This window comes from Hippocampus guttulatus, chromosome 19 (assembly GCF_054856545.1).
Source record: "Hippocampus guttulatus isolate MCC_2025c chromosome 19, RoL_Hgut_1.0, whole genome shotgun sequence".
NCBI classification, from domain to species: Eukaryota; Metazoa; Chordata; class Actinopteri; order Syngnathiformes; family Syngnathidae; genus Hippocampus; species Hippocampus guttulatus.
Genome location: NC_141279.1, coordinates 6,680,082 through 6,707,688, shown reverse-complemented (window position 1 = coordinate 6,707,688; position 27,607 = coordinate 6,680,082). Strand labels below are relative to the sequence as shown.

At 49.5% G+C, this 27,607-nt stretch overlaps 1 protein-coding gene across 2 annotated transcripts in view; it reads left to right on the top strand.

Moving 5' to 3' along the window:
* Positions 1–27,607, top strand: part of bahcc1b (BAH domain and coiled-coil containing 1b) — a 66,560-nt gene that overhangs the window by 30,074 nt on the left and 8,879 nt on the right. For both annotated transcript variants that reach the window (XM_086099403.1, XM_086099402.1), the window contains 15 exons: positions 7,770–7,928; positions 11,574–11,684; positions 11,760–13,655; positions 14,200–14,311; positions 14,875–15,074; positions 15,657–15,797; positions 16,656–16,828; positions 17,148–17,511; positions 18,557–19,432; positions 22,113–22,279; positions 22,740–22,876; positions 23,091–23,195; positions 25,852–25,924; positions 26,444–26,618; positions 26,707–26,865. In XM_086099403.1, the coding sequence (XP_085955529.1) occupies positions 7,770–7,928; positions 11,574–11,684; positions 11,760–13,655; positions 14,200–14,311; positions 14,875–15,074; positions 15,657–15,797; positions 16,656–16,828; positions 17,148–17,511; positions 18,557–19,432; positions 22,113–22,279; positions 22,740–22,876; positions 23,091–23,195; positions 25,852–25,924; positions 26,444–26,618; positions 26,707–26,865 (4,848 nt within the window). The remainder of the gene's footprint in view (positions 1–7,769; positions 7,929–11,573; positions 11,685–11,759; positions 13,656–14,199; positions 14,312–14,874; positions 15,075–15,656; positions 15,798–16,655; positions 16,829–17,147; positions 17,512–18,556; positions 19,433–22,112; positions 22,280–22,739; positions 22,877–23,090; positions 23,196–25,851; positions 25,925–26,443; positions 26,619–26,706; positions 26,866–27,607) is intronic.

Genomic DNA, 27,607 nt, shown 5'->3' with positions numbered 1-27,607 from the left:
GATACTGCCTGGCATTGGCACACTTGTCGTTCCGCTCCCCCTTTGGTTGAAGTGGGGCTAGTTCCACGCAGCTGCGCCGCGTAGGTGTGTTTTGTTTCCATCGGAAATGCACAATTCTATTGCGCAAACAAATGGGTGGAAAGTATTTCGACAGACGTCTAAATTGGTCACCAGGTAGGCTAGGAAAAGGATTCAGTTCATGCTGCAAGATGTTCTGAACCCATCGGGGCAATTCTTGGGTGAACTCGAGTTCGGGAGAGGTGTGACAGTCCATTAGTTCGATATTCTGCGGGGGGTGTTCTGGGAAACTGCTTTTTGATGAATTATGTCTTCATGGATTTGAGGCAAAATTGAGCGGACGACTTGGCTGTCGTATTCCCAGAGGAGTGGAAAAGAAAGACGCACGACGGGGTTCCATATTTTCTCCAATTTCCCCTCCTTCGTTCCCATGTGTTAACCGTACCTTACCCATGCAGTGTACAGTGGATCTAAAAAGTTTACACACCCCTGTTTGAATGCCAGGTTGGTGCGATACCATTAAAAAAAACATAACACAGATAAACCATTTCAAAGCCCCCCCCCTTTTGTTTGGAACACAACAAAATCTGGCATTTGAACTGGGGTGTGTAGACTTTTTTTTGTGTGTTTTTTTTTTAATAAAACGTTCGCAATCAAACACTCACTAGAATAATTGAGCGCCTCCAAAAGGAGAGCAGACTTCATCCAAATCTTCTTGTACACGTTTTCAAATGCTTGTCCCAGCTGAGACTGCAACATTATTTTTTTTTTGTGCGGATGAAAATGTCACCGAAAAATATGAATCTGTCATTCGAAGAAAAAAAATAAAATAAATAAAATTCCTGGGTCATGTTTGTACAAGAAAGAGAAGGGCAATTAGGGCGATATTTTCAACACAGACTTCCAAAGTTTTTCAAGCTGTAATTGTAATGAGGAACACATGTTACGGCATCGGAGCCACCCGTAATCCAGCACCAGAGGACATGGCTCTTAAATGGGAACGGCGCGCTAATTAACTTGAAAAGTGCCAAACTTGGATTGCGCCACCCGGTGCTGTTCAGCTCTGGCTCGGCTCCCGCCGACAACGTTGCCGTCGGACCTCCCAAGTGCGTCTCACCCGACGCCTCTCTCGTATGCCGAGCGCACGTGAGAGTATGTGATTGGACCACAAGGGTGTGGCGCAGGCACGCATGTTGGACCGGAGAGAGGGAGCGAAATTCCCACGAGCAAGCTTGCGCAGAGGCGGACTCCGGATAAAAATGCATTATTGACTTTGACCAAGCCAGTCCTAAAAATATCCGTAACCTTATGCTTCTCATTCATGCGTGCGCGTGCATACCAATCCGCTCCAGTCTTGTATGACCCGTTCTTTCCAAATTCCCCTGATGTTTTCTGATACCACCCGCTTTTTGTACCCAGCTCCCTTTTTAACCAGCGGTGGGCCACTTCATCTAAATTGTATTATGATTTCCACGAAGTTACGTCCAGTTTCCCCCACAAATGTCTATTTTCATCGTGTTGAGGGTGTCTGTTTTTTTCAAGCATGTCAAGGCGGTAATGCAAAAAAAAAAAAAAAAAATTAAAGTGACGTCCAAGCACCCACACACCCACCCACACACACTACTTTATTTTGTAAACTTTCAAAGCATATTATCAATCAAATTATTCTCCAAAATATCACTATGTCAAAAATTATAGCCAATTCATAGCAACGGATTTCATTTGTGGACCAAATTACCCAGAAGCCACTAAAATATCTTTGCCGTTTGAAAAGAAATAGATAAGTTGTTGCACCAGTGTCATCGGTCTGCTTTCATGCAGGGCGACAAGAATTGGAAAATTCCAAGCCTTTGAACATTCAACTGAAAAAAGGTATCGAAGCAATGAATCGATCACCCAAAATAATAAGCAGCTAATTTGATCATTTATTAGTTGTCGAGTAACCGTTGCACCTCTATACTTCATTCTGAACACGGCCACATTTCCAGTTATGAGCGGGCGTGCACAGTTGTGTAACCGCTATTTTTCCATCATCCAGTTTTACTTCCCCTCTCAAAAAGATTTGTAAAAAAAAATCAATTTGAGTTGTACAGGCTTAACGTCACATTCATGCTGGGGAAAAAAAAGTTTTGAAATGATGCATTTTGCTTCCAGTTTTGTCATTACACCCAAAACTGATATTTGCACTGGGGTGTGTAGACTTTTTATATCCATTGCTTATGGGTTAGGTCCTGCTAAAGGTGAATTTTGCCTGTTGTCCAAAAAGTCTGTGGTGAATAGGAACCCCCCCCCCACCGTCTTACTCATGCTTTGATGGAGCATTTTGTCCGTCACCTTTGTCAAGGAAGGCATTTTTTTTTTTCAAGTGCCCTTTTCTGTTCATTGAATCTGACCTGCTAGTCGGTTGTATGATTGATTCTTTGCTTCATACGATGAGCAGGCAGTCGCAGCCAGCAGGCGATGCATCTTGCAGGGGAAACCTGACGTCGACGCTGTGAGATCGGGGCTCTTGGTGGTGCGTGTGCCCGAAGAGACAGGAGTTTGTGCGCGCGTGTCTATGTGCGGCGAGACTCTGGTCCGCAATCTGGGAGTCGGGCTTTGAGCTGCTGTTCATAGTCTGCTGATTTATGCGCCTCGCAGGGAAATCTCTCATTTGTTGCTCTTTCATCTTATTTTTCCCCTCCGCTCTCTCTCTCTTTCTCTCTCCCCTCCATTCTCCGTTCTGTCTGTCTTTTTCCCCGTAATGTGATGCGGTGCAGCCGCTCGTCCCAGATGACACGCCATGTTTTGCCTGTGCGCCTCTTATTCCGACATGAATGAGTCAAGAGGAATAGTTGATGAATAATAAGAGAGAGCGGAAGGGAAAATGCCATGTGGATGTCGCCGAGCAAAAGAACTCCTTTTGCTCCCCCGAACATGTTCTTTGTAAGCACTGTTCAGTCCTTTATTGACACGCTGAATGTGTTTGCATCCCCAGCGTGCGTGCGTGCGCGCTCGGGCGCGCGCCTTCGAGCCTTCCGCGACCGCCTTGTTTGAGTAGCCCTGTCACTTGTGCAATTCTGGGGTGTCAAAACAGATCACAAAGGTCTGGCTTGACTCCTGCCACTAAATACACACGCACACACACACACACACACACACATAGTCAGACACACACGCTGGCTCAAGGCTCAATGCCAGGGCCCTTGGTGGTTGGAGGCTTATGAAAGGGTCGGACTGACGAGAGGTTGCCAAGTGTACGGCAATAGGCGTAGCAGCCAAACTAACGAGAGTCAGAACCTCTGACACACACGCAGACACACACGCTGGGACTGTACAGACTGACTGAGTCTTTCATTAGTTTGTGTGTGTGAGTGTGTGTGCGTGTGTGTATTTTAGCACTAGTCCATTCAATCTCTTACTGTTTTCTTCACTTTCCTCTTTGGGTCAGGATCTAACTTTTTCATTGACTTGAAAAGACTTTAATTTTATGGATGCATTCAATTTGGAAAAGCTTTAATAACATTAGGTCGAGAGTCGCCCATCCTCCCTGCTTTCCCAGTTAATATCGGAGGAACGCTAATCGCTAAGGTAATTTGCGCACACTGTGGCCGGGTAGCGAGCCCTGTCCTTGCAGGGGACTAGCTCTCCCCCTCCCAACAGTATTGCGTTCATCTTGTCTTCTTTTTGAGAGTTTTTTTTTCTCAGGCGATTGGAATTTTTTTCAGTCAAACTGTCAGCAAAGTATGAGAATTTTGTCTTTTGTGGGAAAATAGATTAAATAGAGTCGTAGGGGAAAATAGATTAAAATACACAGTATATATATATATATATATATATATATATGTATTAGTGCACATTGCACCCTATGCATCCTCTTCATTTCACTTTCACAAAAAAATACTTAAAAAATAAAATAATATAGACAAAGCAGGTCTCCTTATGCGACGGTGGCACGTGACCTGCATCACCGGAAGTTGTTAGTGAACAGCAGTCTTGCAGCTTGCGATTAGAGCTGTTGCATATACAGTATCTTTTTTATTTCGGTTATTCTCATTCCGAGTTTGTTTAATGTGCAATTCGCCGATGGCAATGGGAAGGAATGGGACTCTGAAATGCCGGGGGAAGCATTTTAAACCGATTCACGTGAGTTACGATAGTGACGTCGTTGCACTGAAGACGCTGCCAAATTGCGTCCCGTGCCCCGCTTAGGTCTTGACTAAGGTAGGCACTGATTCCTTTTTCGAACTGACAAGCTGTTGTATTTACTTTATTTTTGTGTTATGTTCGTGTTTTGGGCCGTTGTGGAAGTTGCTCATGAAGGCATGAGTGTCTTAAGTGCGTGCACGTTCGCTAGCGGGTCGATCTGCACTTCTGTTTTTTTCCCCCCAGTGTCGCTGCAAGCAACATTCTGCACATATTTTAAGAGTAGTTGGAAATAAACGCGAGAAAAGATTTATCATCCCAAAATAAGACTATAACCTTGGCTGCTTTTCATCATGAGACACCTTCTGCGTATTTCGCGTTCAAAATGTTCATCCTTCGACTGTTTTGGAACTGACGGCCTGCCCTCATTGAACCGTGTTTAATTAAAATTGCCACTCATAGAAAAAAAAAAAGCTGCCTTGTACACGTGAGACCGTGCGAGCACTTAAGTACAATGCGCCCGATAATCGAAAGTTTCTGAACAACCTTTTGGGTCGCGATCAAAATTTTTAAATAAATATATCAAGTTTGGCATTGACATATTCTTATTATGCTGTGGTTTTTGAGTGCAACTGTAGTGTCCTTAATTGTGTTCCAGTTCCATTAAAATGGTTTTACTATTTTTCTTTCAGCGCTGATTCTTCATTAGTTGACTGTTCAGAATCATCTTACTGGTTACTTTTACTAAAAATTCTGTGCTTTTTTTTTTTTCGCGCCAAACTTCTCTCAAAAATGCCTGAAAACATTGCGGAGCATCAATAACGTGATGGAACCCAAAATATGTGAAACAGTTAGACCTGCTTGTCCACTAATTTTTTTTCCTCCCCAGCCTGTACATGCTTTCGTCATTTACCATCAAGCAACAAATCAAACTGTCGGTACAGCTGAAGGAATTAGAATGAACAGAACGTCCTCATTTTTTTTTTTTTTTTTTTTTGCCGTCTAGAATTGTCAGCATCAGACGGGCGGATTCAATGCGACGGTATTGACACGCTTCCATCACATGATGCCATCTGGGAGAGTCGGCCGCGGCATTTCCCACTTTAATCACCAGTGTGGAGACCGAATATAGCGTCTTTCTCAGACAGCACTTTCTGTTTATAGTAAATAACATGTATAGTAACGTGCACCGCATAATCTCAGGTTCACTTGGGTCACGAATTGCATTTATTTATTTTTTTGGATGTGCATGCATGTCTGCGGTTGATGTGAGGAACAAAGCCTGGCTGAGTGGGGTTTAGGGTGCGTTTGTTTAGCTCGTCGCCGCGTCTCACGAAGCCCTCCTTTGACATATCTCGTCAGTGACGGGGGGGGGGGGCAACGGGAGGATGTAACGGTGACAGATGGAAAGGGAATGTTGGGATCAGGATAAAACAAAGACGGAAACAGAGGGCAGGATGGGGAGGAGGGGAGGCAAAAAAAAAAGCAAACGGACAGGAATAAGGTTTACGTTAGCGGCTGGCCTCTCAGATGATTTTCCATATCAGCGGGCCAGAGGAAGGGGGCAAGTACGATTTTTCTCCTCAACTCGCCAGCGTAAAACAGACTGAGCGGGCAGGGAGGGAGATGACGGGTGGGGGGGGGGGGGGCAAAACAAGGAAAATGGACAGCGATAAGTAAATGGAAAAAAGATGGCGACCTGGGGGGAGGGTGGGGCTGCGACTGAAGACCAGCCGTGGGAAGACGGGGCGGGGGGGGGGGGGGGGTTGCACAGTGGAATTTCAACTCCAAGACTACTAATTAATATCACTAAGTGTTTGAAATAAAACCTTTTATTGACTTATTTAATCAAAATGAACTTTTATATGTTTTGAAGACATTTTAAGATGGCCAGAATGCAGTTTTTTTTCCTTGTCTCATAAAAGATGAGGTAGGACAAACCAGTGAATCTATTTTCGCACGCGTGTGTGTGTGTGTGTGTGTGTGTGTGTGTGTGTGTGTGTGTGTGTGTGTGTGTGTGTGTGTGTGTGTGTGTGTGTGTGCGCGCGTGTGTGTGCGCCCACACTGCCAGGGGGCCTTGTGAAAGCAGCCCAAGACATCCCGTATATGAGCTGTGTTTTATTATGACTGGCTGAAAGGCCACTGATCCCCTGTTGTACAAGTGCGGTTTGCAGCTTAAAATAATACAAACGAATGAAGCAGCACAAACAGAAAAATCGTGCAAAATATTTCGGCACGGCGAGGGAAAAAAAAATGGAACAGGACGTGAAAAAACAAAATGAGAACAAGAAGAGACAGTTCTGCCAAATTCCTCGTCGACTTGTGCTTCGACTCGTTACAGGGAGGACATACCGTGGACAAAAGCAACCGAGGCGCATCTTTTTATCAATGAATGAGTCGATCATAATATTTATAAGAACTCATTTCATACGGCGCTGTAAGAGCGTGTTTACAAAGTGCTTTGACAGTACGGCAAAGCGTGAATAAAACGGCGTGCAGAAACAAACGCAAGCAAGCAAACAATAACAAAACATGCCTGTATTGATTACAAGAAACCCAAAATATAGACGTGACATTCAAATAGGTTGGGCTGCCGCGATCAAATATTTTTAGAATCGATTAGTCTATTGATTTTGTCCCATGGCTTAATAAAATAATCAGATAAAAATTGATATTTGCATTCCATCTTTGTGCATGTGGTCTGGTGAGTGACATGGGTGGCGGCAAATGAGGCCGGAGAGTTGGCGGTTGTGCGCTCAGGTTGGTTTCCTGTTCGCTAACTAACCATTTGCGAGTCTGGATGGCGATTTCGAGCCTTACCGAATCATCGAGTGGCCATTTTAAGCTTATAAAAGTATATATATATTTTTTTAAAATTCATCTGTTATCTGAATTATAGACTCCTAACTGAATGAAGGCCAAGAAAAAGACAGAAGCGTCTGGGTGCACTGCGTCGTCGTGAGGGTGCGTTGGAGGCGAAGGCGGCGCACATGCAGGCACGCGCGTGCGTGCGTGCGTGCGTATGTGCGCGCTCGACTCTCTGATGCAAACTGTTGTCGTAATTGTCTCGGCGAGGCGGTGTTTATGGGTAACGACCCAGCCCACCGCACTTGCTCCCGTCTCCCCATCCAGCGACTAATTACCTAACTCCCTGTGGATTTGTTTCTTCCTTCCCCCGACAACTGTTCAGGTTGTTCCGCCAAATGAGAGCGCGCTGATAAGTGCGGATACCTTGAAACGAGCCAACCTAAACGGCGCCCCGTTCGCCTCGGCGCTTCGACTGCCGCCGCGCTCGCGCTCGGTGGAAACGTACTGCTCCCCCCCCCCCCCCCCCCCCCGTGTGATTCCTGTTGGAAAGGCTTGTCAAGATGCTCCGCGTGTTTAACCCTATTTTTTTTTTTTTGATTTGATTTTTCACAGAGAGTGAAAACCATTTCCGTCCATTTTGCAGCATGAACGGTAACGTTGCCAATGAAGCATTCCGTCATTCTTTTGGGCTTTCAGAGGAAGTTTGTCCTCACATCTGTTCTCGTAATTAAACATGCCTTCATTCTTCTCCAAAGCCAAATTTAATCAGCGCTGTTCAGAAACGTCACCCCTAACCTTTTATTCCTTCTGTCTCTCAGGTGCTTCCTTTATGGGTTCCTTCCTGTCCAGCAGTTTGGGGTCGCCGCCCTCCCACCCGCCTCACCCCTCTGGACCGGTTTCCTCCCCATCCTCTCCCTCGTACCGGAGCGGACCTCATTCCAACGCCTCCCCTATCTGGTTCCCTCATTCGCATGAAGGTAACCACGCACACGCGCGCGACTGCACGCGCGGAACATTTGGTGTCTGGTTAATCCCGGGTTTGGGTTTTGGGATTAGAAGGTGATGAGGCCATTAAGTGGTTTAACCACCAGCGAGGCCAAACACATGAAGATGTGATGCCTCAGATCACGCTGCTTACAACACACACACACACACACACACACACATGCTGAACTCATTCTGGCGCGAGAAGCATGTGGCTTTGTGTTTCGCGCTGGCTTTGGCAGAGTTTCTGTACCCTGCCCCCCCCCCCCCCAAATAAAAATGACTTCTAATATCTCCTTGAACATGCACACTAAAAAGTAATTGGTAAATATCTCCTTTTTTCTGTGCCCCCCCACACCTACGTTTCTTTTTTTTTTTTGCTTTGACTCTCTGTCACTCATCATCCTTCGCCCCCCCCTGACCCACTTTGAAGGTTTTATGAGGTCGTACACCCTCGTTACGCACACGCGTATACAATTTCCATCGCTGCAGAGGAAATTACATTGACTTACATTCATTTCCTGGGGAACGGCATTTAACCGCAAAGCGAGACTCGACCCTAAAACATAATGATATACTTTATGGCGGGCTTAATTTTCATTCCCAAAGACAGGTGCGTCCTCGCTGGTCCGCGGCTCCTGCGCAAACTATCCGATTCGAGAGACGGATCGGAAATAAAAGATGATTACGGACAGTATTTCTTCACATGAACCCGTTCCAGCACCCTGTAACCCGATAACGTGATCAGCTGTCCGCTGTGATAACCGCTGCCCCCGTGAGGGTTAATTTAATGTGATTTTTGATTTGACGGTGCACTGGTGACGTATGGAAAGTCATTAGAGCGTTCGTTTGGTACCTTAAGGCCCATGTCCTAATTCTAAATGTAAAAAAAGGTGTCTATATGAGTCATTGATCATCAAAAATAATTCTTGATGAATTAGATAATTGATGAGTGGGCCATTATATGCACACCCGCTTAACCTAAGAATATGCGGTGTACCTAATGAAGGGTCCAGTGGGGCCGTACGTCTCGGCCCATAGCCCCCGCCGCCAAAGTAAAAAAACCTCATAGACGGAAACCTTCCCCCTATTTCCAGCATCCTCTTCTGAGGCAGCCCCTCCACCCCTGTCCAGAGGCCCCACCGTCAGGGCCCCCCTGTGGGCTAACCGCCCTCCAACGGCCGCCTTCCTGATCAGAAAGATCTACGCGTGCGGTGTCGTCTTTTGACAGTTAACCGTTTGCGGTCAAACAATGACTTTGACGTAGTTATCTGCACTTCTCAGCGCGCGTGTCGGGTCGGTGTGTTCTGCATGAGAGGCTGCATTGAGTCTGGCTGAATTTCTTCAAAAATTTACACTTCAAGCGGGATTCTGCCCGGTTTGCGTAAAAGGTTGAAAAGACCTCCCGACATGACGGCTCTTGTTGCCGTGGATTCAAATGGAACCCGGTCAGCTATCGACTAGTTTGTTTTCTTGATAATCAATATAGCATTGATGCATGACATCAATTTGATCACCGATGGTGCTGAAAAACGAGCCGCGCGCTCGGTCTTGACTTCGGGAACTTTGGCGGCTGTTTTGAAGATGAGCGCGGCACCTTTAAATAACGCAGCGCTGGCCCGGTCCCTTTTGGACCCGGCACTGGGTTAGCGATTTCATCCGATATGGTTTCCTTTTTAAGAAGCGATACGCGGCCCCTAAAAGTGGCCAGGTTATATCGCCCCGCAGTAATAGTCAATTGAATTCTGACAGTAAACCCCGACAAATTGAGACCTTTTCAACTGAATGGCTCATGACAAGAAACGGCATGTCTGATTCTTCAAGAGGGAGGAGAGAAGTCACATCGCAGTATGTATGCGAGTGCGCTTCTATTCTTTGGCGCCTTTCGGAAGGTTTTGACAAATTTGGCAGTCGGGCTGTTGGACCGCAGAAATTTGATTCAGCGTTGCAGTTCCGAAACGCGACAACCGGCTCATTTGTAGCTCATCTGGCAATAAATAGCAACATTTAAGCCCTGGAAATGAGCACTAATGTCTCCTGGAGGGGCTGTCTTATAAATCAGCTTCATAGAAAGAAGAGGCGGCGGGATGGCAAAGGGAGCAGAGAGCAGCGGCAGTCAATGGAGAGAGAGCACGGGTGTGTGTGTGGCTATCAGACAGATTTTGCGTCTGCAGGGGCTCAGCTTTTGATCTTCCGAACACATGTGTATGTGCGTGTGCGTGCGCGCGCACGCACACTACAAATGATTGTTTTTAAGAATTCAAGCCAGGGAGCTCCGCCGGGCGCGCTGCCAGCTGGCCGGTGTCCAGAGAGTGGAGTGTGGAGCCAGCGCAAAGAGGAGAGACCTGGCCGACACGCACTCACACACACTCGCGCACACACACACGCACACCTGTCCTTGTTTCATGGGTCCCCTCCTCACTTTCTTGGCCGCTCTCCTCTCATCTCTTCCATCTCAAAGCTCTCCACTTCCCTTTCACTCCTCCCTTCATCTTCCATCGCAAACAACGCACACACATTTGCACCCCTCCCTACGCCTCACGGCAGCAACGTCGCATTACGGGCTTTTCATATTGACAGGCCCTCTTCTTTTGGTGTCTCTTTTACTCGCATTCCCGCTTTGTCATTTATTCAAGCGCTAACCCTTCGTCCTTTTGGTCCCCCGCTTTGCCCCCCCCCCCCCCTTCCCTTCTCCACGGTCTTTGTTCCTCTCTTCTTCCCACCCTCCTGAATTTTATCACTTGTCATTACTCGGGGGATTGGCTTTAGATGGCTGATAGAGCCTTTTGGCTAATTGTTGCCATTTAGATTCACTGGTTGTTAACCATTCAGAGTAATCACACACACACACACACACACGTGCGGCGTACACGCTGGTGCATTCACATGGCCGCATGAACAAGCACCCCTCCGCAACCCTGCCACCCCACCAAACAGACACACATGCCGGAGCAGAAAAGGGGGCGTCGGTGTTTTTTTTTTTTTGCAGCGTGACTGTGGAATGCGTAGGATGAGTTTTTATGGAGTGCTGTTTACTTTGGCCACCGCCATTAAACCTTTAACGGCTGCCAATTAACGGGCCAGCAAGGACACTCTGCGGGGCATGAAAGCAGCTGCCGAAGAACAGAGCACGCACACGAACGCAATCCGAGCCTTTTGGTCGCCTCCCGTGTGGAAGATGGCTTGCCTCTTGCACAGCGCGCGTTTTTTTTTTTTTTTTTTGCCGGTTTCATCTCGGCACGCGAGTTCCGCACCGCCGCCGGGACCTCCGCAGTTTGACGTCCTTGGAGACGGGGAACAGAATGGAACGACCATTTTCCTCCTAGCGACCTCCTGGTAGGGCTGCGTGTGTGCGTGCGCTCACTACGATGGTTCATCCGATTTGTCTTGGGCGGGTTTGGGTGTTTCGGCGGAAAGCAAATTCCATCCGGTTGATCGCTGCAAATGTTTGGCAGTAGCTGCCTGCTGTGGTTTTTGTCACCACTTTGTCCACTGTAAATAATGTCAAGACATGTGGCGTGTTAGTGCAAAAGTGAATACGGCCATTTTTTTCCCCAGCAATTTCATGATAGATTGAAGGAATAAATGATTTGTTTGGAGAGCTGCTGAATGTCAATGCTTTCCCCTCCGTCTGACAGGGTACCCCGGCTATTCGGGAAGCCTCGCCTCCCCTTTTCTTCCCATCGGTCCCTTGGATCACCATAACAACGGCCTATACGGACAGCACCGCTTCTATGAAACTCAAAAAGGTACGTTTTTGTTTTGCGGAGCGCAGTGCCGGTCACCGGACTTCCTCGCTTGACTTTGCAATCGTCTTCTCCCAGATCACTTCTACCTGACGGGCCTTCCGACCCAGCCCCCCCTGCTCTCCACCAATCTCCCCCCGCTCGCCAGAACCGCTTCCGGCCTCCCGCTCGGGTCCTGCGGCCGAGAGACGGACGGCGGCGGCAAGAGCGCCAGGGACGCGGGCGAGAAAGCCACGACGTCCTTATCGAAGGAGAAAGAAAGATCCGGCGGCAAAGAGCGCCAGCAGCAGGAAAATAAAGACATACATCAGCTTCATCATCACCCGCCAACTGCCCCCGCTCCATCGAGCTTCCGTCCGAAAGCCTACCCGCAGCCCTCCCACGCCGCCCCCTTGCTTCACCTCGTTCCCCAAAGCAGGGAGGAGGATTCCAGACACCTTCCGGAGCGTCACAAGGAGCCCAGAGACGGCGACGGCCATGGAGGGAAACATACGAGTGCCTGTAAACTGTCCGGTGTTTCCGGTACGGAGGCCGTCTCCAGCGCATTGAGCAGCTGCGGTGGAGGCGGAGCGGGTAGAACTCCTTCTGGAGCCAGTCGGCGTTGCTATAAAGAAGCCGTCAACGGGGAGATGAGGATCAGCGACTCGACAATCGCGTCCTCGGAATGTATCGGAAGAGGCGCGGCCGCGGCCATCTTGGCCCCTCCGCGCTCCGTGGCCTCCTACTCCATGGCCCCGCCTCCCCCGCCACCCCCAACTCATACCTTGCACATGGGCTCGGCGGTGGTCGGAAGCTGGCTTCACCCGCATCACCACCCCCACCCGGAGTTTTACTGCCCCCCAGCGCCGATGACCATCGTACCGACCAAAGATGCGCTTTCCGCGGGGTCCGGCCGGGAGGCAAAGGTCATCGGCGCGACGTTTGTCCCTTCCGCGGGACCGCCAGGAAATCTGGCAACCCCCGAGTGTCACGGGGCCTCGAGCGGCGCTAAAAAGGGAGAGGACAAGAACGAAAGTCCCTCCCGTCACCTCGGTCGCCTTAGCGCTTGCCAGAAGAAAGACAAATCCCAAACGCCTTTGCAGCAGCCGGGATACGGCAAGGCTGACAAACCGCCCGACTGGAGCCGACAAACGCCGCCCTTCCAAAAACGCAACGCCGCTGCCAGCTCTCTGCCCGAGCTGCGATCCTGCGGCCTGGAAACGGCCTCCTCCCTCAGAGACGTGGAGATCGTGGAGGACGTTTACCGGCCCCCGCGTCCACCGGACGCCCAGGGGGGGACCTACCTCGGGGCCGGACGCTGGTCCGCATCCAAAAGTGGCTCTCCGCCTTTCGGGGACTGCTCTCAATCTGATGGAAAAGTGGGCTCGGCGGTTCAGAGGGAGGGACAAAAGGTCGCTCGGATACGACACCAGCAGCACAGCAGCCACGGTGCCGATGAAAAGGGACGAGACGGCCTGCCGATAACACCTTGGGGTGCTCGAAAAGGACCGCAGGACGACCCGAGGAAAGACTCGCGCCACGCGTCCGCGAGCAACGGTGAACCACGAGGACTCTGCGCCGCAGCCTCCGACCGGTCCACTTCTCTAGCGCAGAACGCGGGAGGAGAGGGCGGCGCCATGAAGACTTTAATGAACTACAGCTCCCAGCAGCCTTTGCTGCTGCCCCAGCGGAGCCCCTTTGGAGGCTTGGGCTGCCTCAAGCAGGGTGGGGAGAGATCAGAGAAGGGCGAAAGGGGCGGAGGCAAAAACGGCTCCTCGCAAGACCCGCCCAAACAGTCGCTCCCTCCTCGCCGAGGTTCCTCCAACGAGGGAGAGAAGGGCGACAAAGGCGGGAGGGAGGCCGGGGAGGCCGGGGAGGGCGAGGTAAGGCAGCCCCCGGTGGGCATTGCCGTCGCGGTGGCCAGGCCCCCCCATCGTTCTCCAGATAACACCCCTGGACTCGGCAGACAGGGCAGAGTGCTGCCCGGCATGAAAGGTCAGATGCCGTCCATGTTTGTTGCATTGAAAGGCAATTAAGGCTATTTTGGGGCTTCGGGCGATGCCGTGAGAAATCGGAGCTGTTGGTGCGTCCTCCGTTTCTTGGTCCGTTTGATGTTAATTGGAGACTCAACAGGCCGGCCAATTAGAACACGGCAGATTATTTTTTTTTGGAATCTCACAATCCAAACTGAGCACAGCTTCTATCCCGAGTTGTCAATTATGCACTATAGATAGAGATTGCCTCGTTTTTATTGCATTCACGGGCCTTCTAAAAATTGAAGTCTCTCTTAAGTCACCCGTTTTACAAAGCGTCGTCCATCAATTCAGTTCCCAAGGGGAGTCGAGATGAGCTTTGTTTCCGCATTTCATGTCCTTTCCGAGCCCGGTCGTCGCGCAGGAATCAATCTGGCTAATCAAACACCAACACGCACGCCCGCCCTGGTAGGCTGTCGGCATCAAATTAGCACAAGCGGCACGATTTCCCGTTAAAAGAAAACAAAAAAAGTGTTTGAATGATTTTGGCTGCATTTGTCTCGCAGGCTTGTCCCGACCAACGTATCCGCTTGGCCGGGAGGCAGAGGAGAGGAAGAGGAGGACGGAGGATCAGCTCGGCCTTCATCACCTGGACAGGGACAGAGAATTGCTGATGAGGTACTTCCACCAAAGCGTCAATGAAGCGCTACTCCGCGTACACATTGGAGCATCTGTTTTCTCTCCCGGCACTCCTTTTATTCTCTGTCCATGTCTTTTGGTCTGAAACGCGCCGTCTCTTTACGCCCCCCCCCCCCCCCCCCCCACTCCATTTACTCCACTCGGCCTTTGATGTGGTATTCCTCTACCACTCCGACACACAAAGGCACAGGCGCGCACACGCAAACACCATCTCCGAGGGCGTCTTTTTTCCTCAGAGATGAGCTGCGGTGTCTTAATGTTATGCGGACTCATACAAATGTCTCTGAAGTAGCACACTTTTATTATGTAGCTCCATTATGTTTTTTTTTTAAACCAACAAAAAAAAAAAGTCGAATTCATAGACCAGATGTCTAAGATGATAGTCGCGACTCTCGCTGTCACTCATCCTCGATGAATCTAATGGTTGTCGTGGTAATGAAGATCACAAGGACGATAACGATCGTAATGGCGATCGTGACGACATGAAGAGAGATAATGACCAAAGTTGCTTCTGCCGACTGTTTGGGGGCGGGGGGGGAAAGGGACGGCAAGGAGCGCATGGAGTTTGCCCGGATCCACCCTTCAAGTAGTTGCCACGGTGACCTGACCTCTCACCTCTTGGTGCCCGGAGGCGCCAGCCAGTTGGGGGCGGACCCCAGCGCTCACGCTCACCCGGCTCACCACCACCACCACTGGATGCAGAGGACGGGAAGTCCTTCGCTCTGGATGGGACATTCGTATAGTGAGTGCGACGTTTCAGACTTCTCATGGAATACATTTACATTTTGTTATGTCATTCTTTCCATAATGAGTGTTTTTGTAGTGTAGGGTGTTTGGATTAAAAAAAATTTTTATATAGTCTCTAACATTGCAGATTTTAAGCTCGTGCCGGTGTCAATTTTCTATTTTCTATCCCACAATGATGATGTATTTCACGTAGTTGTCCCCCCACACCCCCCAAAAAAAGTCACAGCTCAAACACTGCAGATACTTCAAAACAATTGAGCACACTGCAAAACGATCACTAAATGCTAATAAAGGGTGCAAAATGTCAGAATAAAGGAGAAAGTTAGCAAAGCACGCAGCCTGCTCACAGCGGCCTCTTTGAAGTCCAAGGCTCCAACTTAAAAAAAACATTTTTTTTTTGATTTTACGTCTGTCTTGTGGTATAGCAAAAATAAATTATTTGAATTCTGACGCGAGTGTGTTGACGCCAACCGTTCACATAACAAATCTTTACATCATTTTGAAGGACCCCCCCACCCCCCTACCAATTGATTTGGAGAATGCATGCTGAGACCACTTCTTGGCCCTTTTGTTCCAGGTTTAAACCACGTGGGGATGAGTGCCGGTTTCCCCCCAGGTTTACCCAGCCCTCTGCAGCCCGTGCTTGGCTCACTCACCCAAGACCCCAGCTCCCCACTCATGGTCCTTCCCACAGAGCCTGGTTCACATCATCACCTTGGTACATCCTAACACACACACACACACACACACACACACGGGAACCGCTGCCATTTCTCTCCCCGAGTTTTAGTATCATTGGCTAATCATAATATAATGCTCAACTAAGTCCCTCTGTCAGTGTGAGCGTGTTTTATAGCTTCGTTAATAGGAGCAGCTATTTCCATTGCCCTCAGCAGCACGGGCCCCGGCATTATGCAAAGCGTTTTCAACTGACGTTCATCTCGCTCGTGACGGGACTCTGGCTCGTGTGCGTGCGCGCGTTTGTGTGCGTGCACACATTGAAAGTTGTGTCATCGCGTCTGGACCGACATGCGACGTGACGGGTTCTGTTTTACGTCTCGAGTGTGCTCGAGGAGAGTACAAAGTGCGCGCGAGTGTGTGTCTGAATGCTTCTTTGCAAACAGGCTGTGAAATTTAATTATCTCCCGTCTCCCTCCCTCCCTCCGCTCCGCTCCGTGGGAGTTCCTGCAGAGAAGGGAAGTGCATCCACTGAACCCTTCCCCTGGGAAACATTAGCCCACTCAGGCTAATCTCACAGAACAAAGGTTCCCGGTGAAAAAGCAGCCAAGGAGGCATATGTGTGCGAGTGGGCGTGCGTGTTCTGAGGACAGGGCGAGGCCGCGCAGTGGAACGCCCAATTCCCCCCCAAAAAATTGGCTGGGAAAGGGGGAGGCGGTTGCGGCGTTTTTTTGGGGAAGATGGCCACAGCCCACCGTCCACAAAGAGCACCTTTGTGACACACTGGTCTTTGATGCTGCCCCCTGCGCATATGGCACGCTTGCTTCTTCATAAAGCAACCAAGTCGGGCTTTCAAGTCCATCTCAAGGCCCGCCCCGCTTTCTTGTCTGTCTCGCAGACGTTTTGGAGCAATCGGGTCTGTGGCCTCCCGTCTACGGCGCCCGCGGGCCCCCTCCCCACCTGCAGCATCACCCCGTCTACACCCGCTCCTCATTCCTACGGCAACAGGAGCTCTACGCCCTGCAACAGCAACGGGCCATGGAGCATCTGCAACGCCATTCCTTGGGACAGGTACCGCGCACGTTGTTTTAACTTGACCCCAATTGGATAATCGTGGTTATAAAAAGTCTCCACACTTTCTAGTTTTTTGTGAGATTTTTTATTTACTTATTAGTAATGAAAGCTGGCGACAAAGTGAAGCATGACAGATTATTCAATGGGACCGATTTTAACTGTTATTTTTGTGAGTGTTTTTGGTCACAGACAAACGAATGGCTGCTCGGAAACCGTACTTGTTTGTTTACATTCACGTTTGAGCTCTTGACGGCCATGACGAGTGATGTCATATAAGACGCGATCACAGGATGACAACTTGGGCGTCCCTTCACAGCGGAAACACGACGAGCGCGCCTCTCCGTTCCAAGACTCTCCTCCAATATCGAGAACCTCGTCGTCGTCCTCTTCCACGTCCTCTCATGCGGCCAAACCCTTCTTGCACACGCCTCCGCCGCCAAAGACGTCCGCCCCTTCGCCGGGGCTGTGTCCCAGTAGTCGTCAGTCACCGTGCTACCATTCCCCCTCCAGGCGAACGCACCCGCCCAATCCCCTGACCCCCGCCCCCAGCCCGGCTGCGGCGGCCCCTCGCTCGCCGGCGCTCAGCCCTGCGCCGTCGCTCTTACCCAAAGGCCTGGAGAGGAGCGGCGACAGAGGAGAGGGGCAGCCGCCTCAGGACTACCCACAATCCCTTGAGCCTGGTGAGTGGGACGGCGAATAATTAATTGATAAATGCTGAAAGCTTTGGTGAGGAAAAAGAATGAAGGCAAAGGGGCGGAGTGCGCAGCTTGCGGATCGAAGTGAATATTCAGCCGTGGGAAATAAGAAGGCGAGAGAACGTCGCGGTTGTTCCGAAGGTCTCCGCAAGGTTCAAATGTCGTGTAAATTTGACGTAACACGCCGGAAGGAGTCAAAGGCGCGAGTTCAGCTTACAAGAGGCAGTGCCGCTTTAATTATTCAAGTCGGGGAACACATCACAATTTTTGTCCCGCTCTTTGATAATGGACGGAATAATTAATCATTTTGCAGATTTGGTGTAAGTGGAAAGTTTTATATATATATTTTTTACTTCCCCGTTATATTGGGACAGATAAGAAATAAGTCACGGCTAACCATATTGTCTTCCGCAAGCGCTAATGTAATGTGGATATGTGGGCGATCTTTTTTTTTTTTTTTAATGCAAGCTAAAGAGGGTCAGCGCTCAGGTCAGCAATTAAGGTCAGGGATAGCATATGGCCCCCCTCAATGTCTGTACGTGTGTGCGAGACCTGCCCTCCTTACCCTTCAGGGGTCCTTGAGACGTACGGGCGGAAGGATATGCATTCATCTGGCTGCATTGTCAGGGGGGTGGAGGGATACCATCAATAATAGGAGTGCATGGGTGACAGGGCTGGTGCCGCAATCACAGGGAAATGGCAGTGTGTCATCAATATCCTGCTCACACTGCACACACACACACACACACACACACCGAGGATCGAATGCTGTAACATTCACACACTGTTCCATCTGCACCCTGCTGTCAGCATATTATGCCAACTTTAATGGCATTCTACTTCCTGCCTGCCGGAGCTGAATGGCCATACGTTAAAAGAAAAAAAAATGAACAAATGATACAAATCTCCACCCCCCCCCCTCTCCCCCCCCCCCCTCCCAAAGATTGTTCGATCGTTGCAAAGCGTTAACGTGCTCGTGTATCCTTTTGGTGAGAAAAGTTCCATTGGCCTTTTGTCTTCTTTCCACCAGACTTGCCACCCATTTACGCTTTGCCTCCGCTGTCCATGGGTTTCAAGGCCGGGCCCTCGCCGCCCGAAGCCCGCTCGGCTGAGCAAGACTCGCAGGAAGCGCAGCCGGCGGAGCCTGACTCAAAATCTTTCCAGCTTCTTCCCCGCATCTCGCCACTCACTAAAGATGAGACCGGGAGGGAAGAGGAGGAGGCGGAGGACGCAGAGGAGCGAGACTGCGAAGTGGTGGAATCCCACAGTGGACCCGCACGAGAAAAGGGGGAGAAAAGTCAAGGGGGGGATGGATGCTCTGTTCCGGAGCAGGAAAAGACCACTTCTGGCCTGCTGCCTTGCCCTTCCCCATCTTCTGTCCCGGATCCAACCGGCCCTGCCACGGCTGCTAGCGGAGCCCCGAAGCGAGCGGAGATCTCCAAAAACGATGAGGTTGAGAAGGATTGCGGCAAAGAAGAACTCGGAGGAGAAAAAACGGAGTGTGAACCAACAGACTGCGGTGTCCTGGGAAATCCTGCGGAGGATAGAAAAGAGGAGGAGGAAGAGTTTAATCCACATGAAGAATTGGTCGTCGACGGTGAAGAAGAGACGCAGATTGAAAGGAGTCCAGAAGAGCTGGAAAAATCCCGCTCTCCTACTCCGTCCGCTGACGGGCCCGCGCCTCCTTCCGTAAGCTCGGCGGCCCAGCAGCAAGGCGCCTACATGTGGAGCCTGGAGCTTCTCATTGCCGCCGCCTTGTGCGCAACCCGAGATGCCTTGCGCACACCCGCACCCGCAGCCAGGGCTCCGAGTCCTCTTGTCCACCACGGTATGGAGATCCTGGGAGAACTGGCTGAGCTGGAGATTCAGCAGAGGAGTCTGGAGAGCAAAGAGAACCCAGATGAAGGTGACAAAAGTCCATTTTAACTTCATGCGGGATCTAAATTGGCGAGAAAACAGTTGACGATGAATGCGACGTTGACTTAAGCATTTGGGAGGATAAGTCGTACTTGTCAGACGATGTTGAATGCAGCGTAGATTTCATTTTGCTATTTTAGAAACGGTACGTTTGCTCTGTTAGCTCCATTCCACTAGCCACAGCTAAACGTTAGCGCTGTGTGGTGAAAGTAAACTCAATTCAACTCGCCTCACAATGAGCAGCAGTTTGGCAAATAGTGAAATTTTCATCCGAAAAAAAATAAAAAATAAGATCGGAGCTTTTTAATGCCGGTCCCAGTTGGAGTTTACTGTCAAAGTAAACATCAAACAATGAAAAATACACATACTGTATATTTCAAACAATCAAACTGCATTGTCTTAAGAACAGCCCACTAGCTTAATGCTAACATACTGTAAAGGAAAACGGCATCCTTACGGTTAACGCTAAAATGCTTTCTGTAGACAGATAATATAACAATACCCACAGGCATATATTCTTTATCATCTCTTAAAAAAATGTGTATCGTTTTTAGTCTTGGTAGTTTCTTCGTCATTTTCATCTACATCTACATTATGCTGTGCTGCCTCCCAGTGGCCAAGGCACACTAGGCGGAGCAAAATTACAAAAACGGTCATGTATTCATTGATTTCGATTGAAACTGGAACAATTTAATAGCATTCCCATTGGAGCCGGTCAGTCACACGATCGCACGTGACGTTTGACTCTGACTTGAGTCGTTTTGTTGAAAGCCTCAGGTAAAGCGTACTTTTACTTGAGTACAATTTGTGGCTATCCGACTTACCTCTGGAAACGTGCCCACACAAAGCACGTCAACGCACACAAACACCATCGTGTCCCCCAGGCTCTGGCGTCTTGCTTTGCTAATTAGACCCTTTTCCTTTTAAACACTTCTCCTGTAAGCGCTCCTATTTTCCTCTTGTCCCTCTGAGAGAAAGTGTTTTTATTTTTTGCCAGCGTTGCGCGTGTGTGTGTAAGCTGTTAAGTAATCCCAGCTGAATCCCCGCTCTCTTCCATCAGACTCTGCGTCTCCCCACTAGGCTGCTTCCCGCCTCTCTGCTTCATTTTTTTTTCTCACCACCTCTTTGTTTATATTTATTTATTATTATCATCATTAAACCATTGTAATCTTGTCCGTAAATCCCTCGTCTCGTTGACAGAATGAATAGGTGTAAAAACCATATGTCGCTTTCGTCTATATGCGCGATAGATACAGCGTGCGTGCTTTGTTTACAAGTATGCACGACGCACCTTTCACATGCATGTGCAGTAATAGGTGCGAAATCAATAAGTCTTGTCACGGCTTGCAAAACGTGTGCCAAATCACACCACCTTTATTTTTGAAAAAGAAAACGGCTCTGGCTTCCCCGCGTGGAATGTTATTAATACTGCCGATGGCAATTTTTTTTTTTTGTCACCGCAACTGCGCTTGGGAGATGAAAGCGATTCCGGGCAGATGCATTCACACTGCTCCTTGGTGCGGAAGAATATCGCAGACGCGGGTGTGCAGATTGTAATTACAGATAGCGGCGGAATCAAGATACCTTCTCCTCTGTATAAATTAGCACCGTTTTTTTTGGGGGGGGCACACATACAAGAGCTTTTGTATCAGCAGAGGAGGTTTTCTCTTGCTTCACATTTCCATTTTATTAAAAATTTTCCTCATTAAGTGCTCTTAAATAGAGAAAATGTTTTCCACCGTTTTTTGCCCCTATCAATTTGTCCAATTGTTTTGTTTTTTTTACTCCGTTTTTCTATGGAAAACGCCCATTAAATGTTTAGCAGTTTTTAAAAAAAATAATTTTGGCCGGTCAAATTTTATCGTATTTTATCATAATTTTTTTTTCTCCCCCAATGCATGTGTCAATATTCCTCGTCTGCAGACAACGGGCAGTCATGTTGACATTGATGCCCCCCCCCCCATTTTTTTTTCTTCTAAATATTGGCTTCATACGAGTAGCTTGCTTCAACTCGACTACATCTTCCATCTCCTCTCCCTCGTAGAAGACGCCGCGACGCTCCGCACTGGCCTCCTCCAAAGGCTAAATTGGCTTCTGTCCACGTCCATAATGGGGAGATGTGGAAGAATAAATGGATAGCTCAATAAACACTTTACCTCTTATTGCTTCTCCTCCCCCCCCTCCCCGCACGGCCGCCGCTCTCCTCTGCGCTCGCGCGCCGTTGGCACGTCTGCGCGGCTCAGCAAAACTACTGAATGTGCATGTATGTGTGCATTTCATTGATGGAGGTGTCTGTGTGTGGGGACGGCCTCATGAATATTCTGTTTCATGTGCTGGTGCTGGGACAATGACGGAGCTAATGACATTGACAGATGTAGTGATTGCTCACGACGACGCAGCCCCCCCCCCCCCCCCCCCCAACGCTAGCATGCGCGCACGTGTTGTTTGTGTGTGCGATTAGGCGGGAACAGCCATATACATCAAATAAACTACACGGCTAATATCATAAACATCAGCACTCTTCAAGGCGCGGCGACGGCGCGAGCAAAATCAATCAGCTCGCCCGGGCGCAACATGTTGTCGAACTTTGTCAGCCGTCTTGTCACTGAAGCGACATACCGATCTGAATCCCCTGCGCCCGCACGCGCCCGTCATCCGTCTCTCTGCAGGTGAGCGGGTGCTGACCTTTGACCTGCACAGTCTGGCAACTCTGGCGGCCGCCCGGGCCTTGGAGATGGGGGGAGGGGCTACTCGCGGCGGAGTCCAGCAACGATGTCAAATTCGGGAACGGCTGAATTTGCGCAGGAAGTGCAGCTGGGCGCCTCGCCATGAGCCGGTGAGGTTTCGCTTGATTGCGTTTTTGGGGCTCAGGATCTGAATCTCGGATCCTCACCCTCGTGTGTGCGTGTGGTACCTCGTGTGTAAATTACACACTGTACATGTTGAGGGATGTGCCACAAGTCAACTTTTTGGGGGGGGTTGCTATATAAAATGAATTGTTGACGGCATGCGGCAAGGTGCGCTGGGGCTTAGCATGTCTGCATCACAATTCTCACTTTCAGCATTTCTTTATTGCTTGTGTTTGTTTAAAAAAAAAAAGTACATGGGAAGGCGAGCTTGAAAAGAATAATTGCAGATTAAATCACATTTTTTTTGGAAAAAGTTCAACCCTACCACTCGCCATACTGGTCTGGCTTTTGAGCTCAGTTTGTGTTCAGCATTAAAATTCCCTTGCTTTGTGTACGTGTGTGCGCATCTTTGTGTGTGTGTGTGTGTGTGTGCGTGCTGTGTGTCAGGTGTGTCCAGTAAAGGGCTCCATGGAGACGATGGGAGGGGAGGAGCTGGCCATGCGTGTCCAGCTGGCTGAGCTACAGCGCCGCTACAAAGAGAAACAGAGAGAATTGGCCAAGCTTCAGAGGAAACACGACCACCAGTCAGTGCACACACACACACACACACACACACACACACACACACGTTTGCAGCATCGGCAATGCTGCTGTCATTCCGCATCTTCCTGGTCCACAATGCCCTCTCCCTGCTCATACCTGAACACAGTTTGACCTGCAGCCAGAACAAGTTCCCCGTGTAGTTGTCCCGCTGTCCTCGTTTAATCTCTCATCTTTTTCCCCCCTTCCTCCCTGCAGGAAAGAGGAGACGTCTCGCAGCCCTGCCCGCAGGGGGCCGGGACGGCCCCGCAAGCGCAAGTCCACCCCCGGCGCGCCGGCTCCAGACTCCTCCAAAAGACTCAGGTGAGGTCCAGCGACGGGGCGCCCGCACAATCAGCCTGATTGGCGAGCCGGTGCTGATTTGTGTTTGTGTTTTTCAGTGAAAGGCGCGCTTGATTTGTCAAGAAGTTATACTCCTTCAAATGAATTGATTTCAACGCACCTATAGCTGGTGATTTGCTTGATTGGGCGCCGGAAGGAGCTGCTTGGTGCAATCGCGCCATATTGCAGATTGTTGCTCTAGCGCCATTTAGTGGCAAGGACGTACAGCGATGCATTGAGATACGACTTTAAAAATTTTTTTTGTAACGCAAAACACAATCTGAAACCACCTTTCCCCATTGAAATAAATAGAAATGCCATTAATCCGTTCCAGCCTCCTCAAAAAAAGCAGCAAGAAAAGCAGCAAAATGTTTTGGAATAATAAACGTACCGCTCTATAGCGCTAATACTAGTCACTCTTTGCGGGAGATAAAGAATATGTGAGTTTTGTTGTATTATCTGTCCTCATGCGTTGCTCCGCTGTTTGCGCTCGGATATGGATTCCCGTAATGGTTCAAAGACCACAATTATCAATGCTAGCCATTTGCATGTTAACGCCGTTTTGCAGTGGTTGTTAGCGCTACGCCGGGCTTAAGCGAAATCGAACGGGAGTGTATACGCTCGGCAGGATTTAAAAATTTTTTTTTTTTTAATAAGAGGAGTCCTGATGAAGCTGACGAGGCCCCTTCATTAATCATCATTAATCACTTTTAATCATATCTATCACCCGCATTGATTATGCCCTGCTTCCCAGTGAACCATTAGCATGCATTCATATAGCCGGGCAAAGTCCCGATGCATAGTTATTACAGTGATAAACGACTCGACTCCGGCCGCGCCCACTGCAGCATACCACCACGCATTACTTGGCACACGCGTGTTTGCGCTAACACGCATTTGTACGCACACCCACAGACACGACAAACACCCCCTCGGCATTCCACCCACCCTGATGATAAATATGTTTTCTCATGCCGCCCCACCTTCGCTGGCTTGTGCCCCCGCCGGCCCCTCCGCCCTCCTGGCCTAGATAAAATAATTAGAGAAACTCAAGGTTTGTCACGGTTACCATTATTAGACACCTTAATGGGAATGCCAATGAAAGGCTTTACTCACACATGCCAATCCGATTCTTAACCACACACACACACACACACATGCTCAAGCAGAGTTTGTTTAATTACTAAGCTGGCTTTTACGTGCCTGAACAGCGTTTCTTTTGTTATGAATAAGCGATTTGTTGATGCGTTTCTCTTGTCGGCTCTGTAGGGAGTACATTTGCGATGTAACGATGGAGGCAACGCGCGGGCAAAACGGATACTCAACAACGGGCTGGCCTCTTTGACTGCGTCGCTCAACGAGCGCTTGATTTGGGGAAATGTTTCGACCAAAACGCGAACGCGAAGGACTTAGCAATGTCATCCCCAAAATTAGCCGTGCCATGAAAATACTTATTTTTCTTCCATATGTTAGGGGTTTTTTTGAGAATTAGCATGACTCGTATTTGCACATACCTCAGGTCAAAAACGTCCACTTAGTCAATCAATCGCTGCTTTTGCAATGTATAAATGGACGTCTTGCTTTTGGCAATATTCAACACGATTGACTCCATCTATTTCGTTTTTTTATTTTTATTGTTTAATTGTCTCTTAATGACAATTTATGGATGAGTTGGCAACACTGATTGTGATTTGGTTATCAAGCTCCTCTTTGTTGGCATGCATCCATGTTGTTAGTGGAAGCACATCAGCTCGGAACAATAGATAAATATTGAATTTGATTTGGTTAGCTTCCTATTAAGCTGATCATGAATATTTTGGCTGTAATGAATCATTGCCACGGCAGTTACGTTCAATTGGACAACATTCTTCCCTCTCAGGACGACCCGTAGCCCAAAAAGTTTGAGAACCCCTTGGCGTTGTGCGTCAGAAAGGTGCCGGAGGGGAAGTTGGCGTACCCCCTTTACATCCCCCAGCGTGTCAGCGTACCGCCTCACGCCCAAAGTTGTTGCAAAGGGCCGAGGTCAAGCTTTGCGCACAAACTGCTTTCCAAACACTTGTGTGCCGCGGCATTAAAATTCCTCATAACTGGGCCTCACTTGATGCCGAGGGCCAACGCTTCCCTCTGTGGGAATATAAGATTCCCATGCCTCAGACAGCAGCTGCTAACACCGCGTGCATGTGCGTGTGTGTGAAAGAGCGAGCGCACAATGAAGGAAGGACACGGCGAGAGAGGCGGGTGGGGGGGCGGAGGCACCGCGATGTAGTGTTCAATAGATGTTAGTGTTTATTGATCGAGCCCCGAAGCTCCGGTCAACGGACAGACTCCCTGGAGACTGCTTCATCTCGCGCGGTCCGGCCTCCCCCAAACCATCCTCCTCACACACGCGCACCACCACCACCACCACCACCATCATCATCATCATCAACCTTTTAATGTGGTGATTCAGTCGAATATTTTCCCTCATCCAAGTTATGAGACAGGGTCGATTGAGGGGAAAACGAAGAGCGCATAACGTAACAAATGAACGGGAATGACGGGTGTGCAGACGCAAATGTGTGCCACGTCTCAATTTTTTTTTCCCTCTTCTCCTAATGACACCTTTTCTCGATATATTCCCTCTGATGTGTTTTTCCAGGGCCGCTGTTAATTTACAGGATGAAGAAAGAGTGCGGAAGAAGCATGACTTCAGCAGCCTGAGCGCCGCGCAGGTCAGTCCCGCGGACACGCCCGTCCACTTTCCGCGGCGACGTTTCGATTAGCGGAGGGAGATTCGTCAACTCAACGTGGCAATTACCTCAGAAATTGTCTGTTAATGCAGGACGACCAAAAAAAAAAAAAAAAAAGCTTTCGGCGAGTCAAAATGTGATATATGTTCGTAGCAATCACCAGGTATGATGCAAACAGGCCCCCGGGAGCAGTTTATCGAGCCAATGAACGGACGTTACAAACGAAAAAAAAAAATGAATGTGACGAGAAGGATATGTAGTCAAATAATAACAAAGTCCCAAACAAATGAACTGAAATCTGGGCCTTAGAAAACTAATACTAAAGTGAATGCAACCAAAACGAAGCATTTTTGGAAAGAAACAATCATTAAAACTATGGGGACTTAAAGGACAAAAGTCACACTCAAATAAAAATTGAACGTCAACCCCCCCCCCCCCCCCCCCCCCCCCCCAAAGTGTTCTAACCCTGCTCAATAAGAAGCCGCCGTGTCGCTTGTGCAGTTGAAAGCGGGCTGCAAGCACAGAGGTCGGCCCAGCGCCCCGAGTTCCGGGCTGGCCAGACGGGTGGGCCAGATGAAGCAGAAGGCCGACGCCCAGCGCGCCGCACCCTCGCCGGGCGCGCCGCACTGCCGGGCGGAAGAGGGCCCAAAGAGTCACTGTGGACACGGAGGAGCAGGTGGGGGGGGGGGGGACTGTGTGGACGAGCACCCGAATGCTAATTTTTTTTCTCCCAAGAGGAGCTAACTTGCCGCTGCCTTGTCAAGACTCTCAACAGGAACGGGAAGCCGCTCACAGCGTGAAGAGAAAAAGGGGGCGGAAACCCAAGGCCTTGATGAGCCCCGACCCAAACCAAACGCCCGGCTCGAACCGTGCCTCTGACAGGCAGGAAGGGGAAAGGAGTGACAGCGAGAGCTCGGGACATGGTGAGCGGGACAAAAGTTGACTCCTTGATGATATTCATCTTTGGTGAAGATAGCGATTGTTGCGAGAGATTTCTCACGGGAATAAGCAAACGTATGCACAAACACTTGACTGTCAGGTCAAATAAAGTCGGCCGACAGAAACGACAGTCACGGGTGACCCGTCTTAACCCTTTCATTCACCAATAACCTGTAACCCGATAACCTAAGCTGTCCACTTTACTACCGCTGTCCCTGAAAGGGTTAAACGGCTGAATATTGCGTTAAGAGCCGATTCGGATGACGGCGAAGACGGAGCCAGCCAGCCAGCCGTTGTGGAATTGCGGCTCGGGTGCGCGTGTCGATGTGCCAACCAACGCGGGTATTTGTTCGCACGTGGCCGCGGCGCAACGTCTCCCGTCATTAGTGGCCTCTTCTCACTTGTCGGCTCTTGTGTCACAGCATTAAAACCGTTAACGACTCGCCGCAGGCATGCGACGCCGCTCCCTCTTGTAACCCTCCTCAGATTCGTCCCTCATCCACCGTCCGGCAACACGATCGCTCTCTGGTGCTGTTCAGAATGTGGCACCCATGTCCCCCCCCCCTGCGGCTTAGAGAGGATTCCTCTCAGTGCAACTTGGGAACATTATTATTTTTTTGTTCTTCTCACTTTAGACTGTGCAGGATGCAAGACATCAGGGAAGAAAGTGGTTGACCTTGTGGCCTTTTGATGACACTGACATATAGCGGCCGAGCGAGTGTGTGT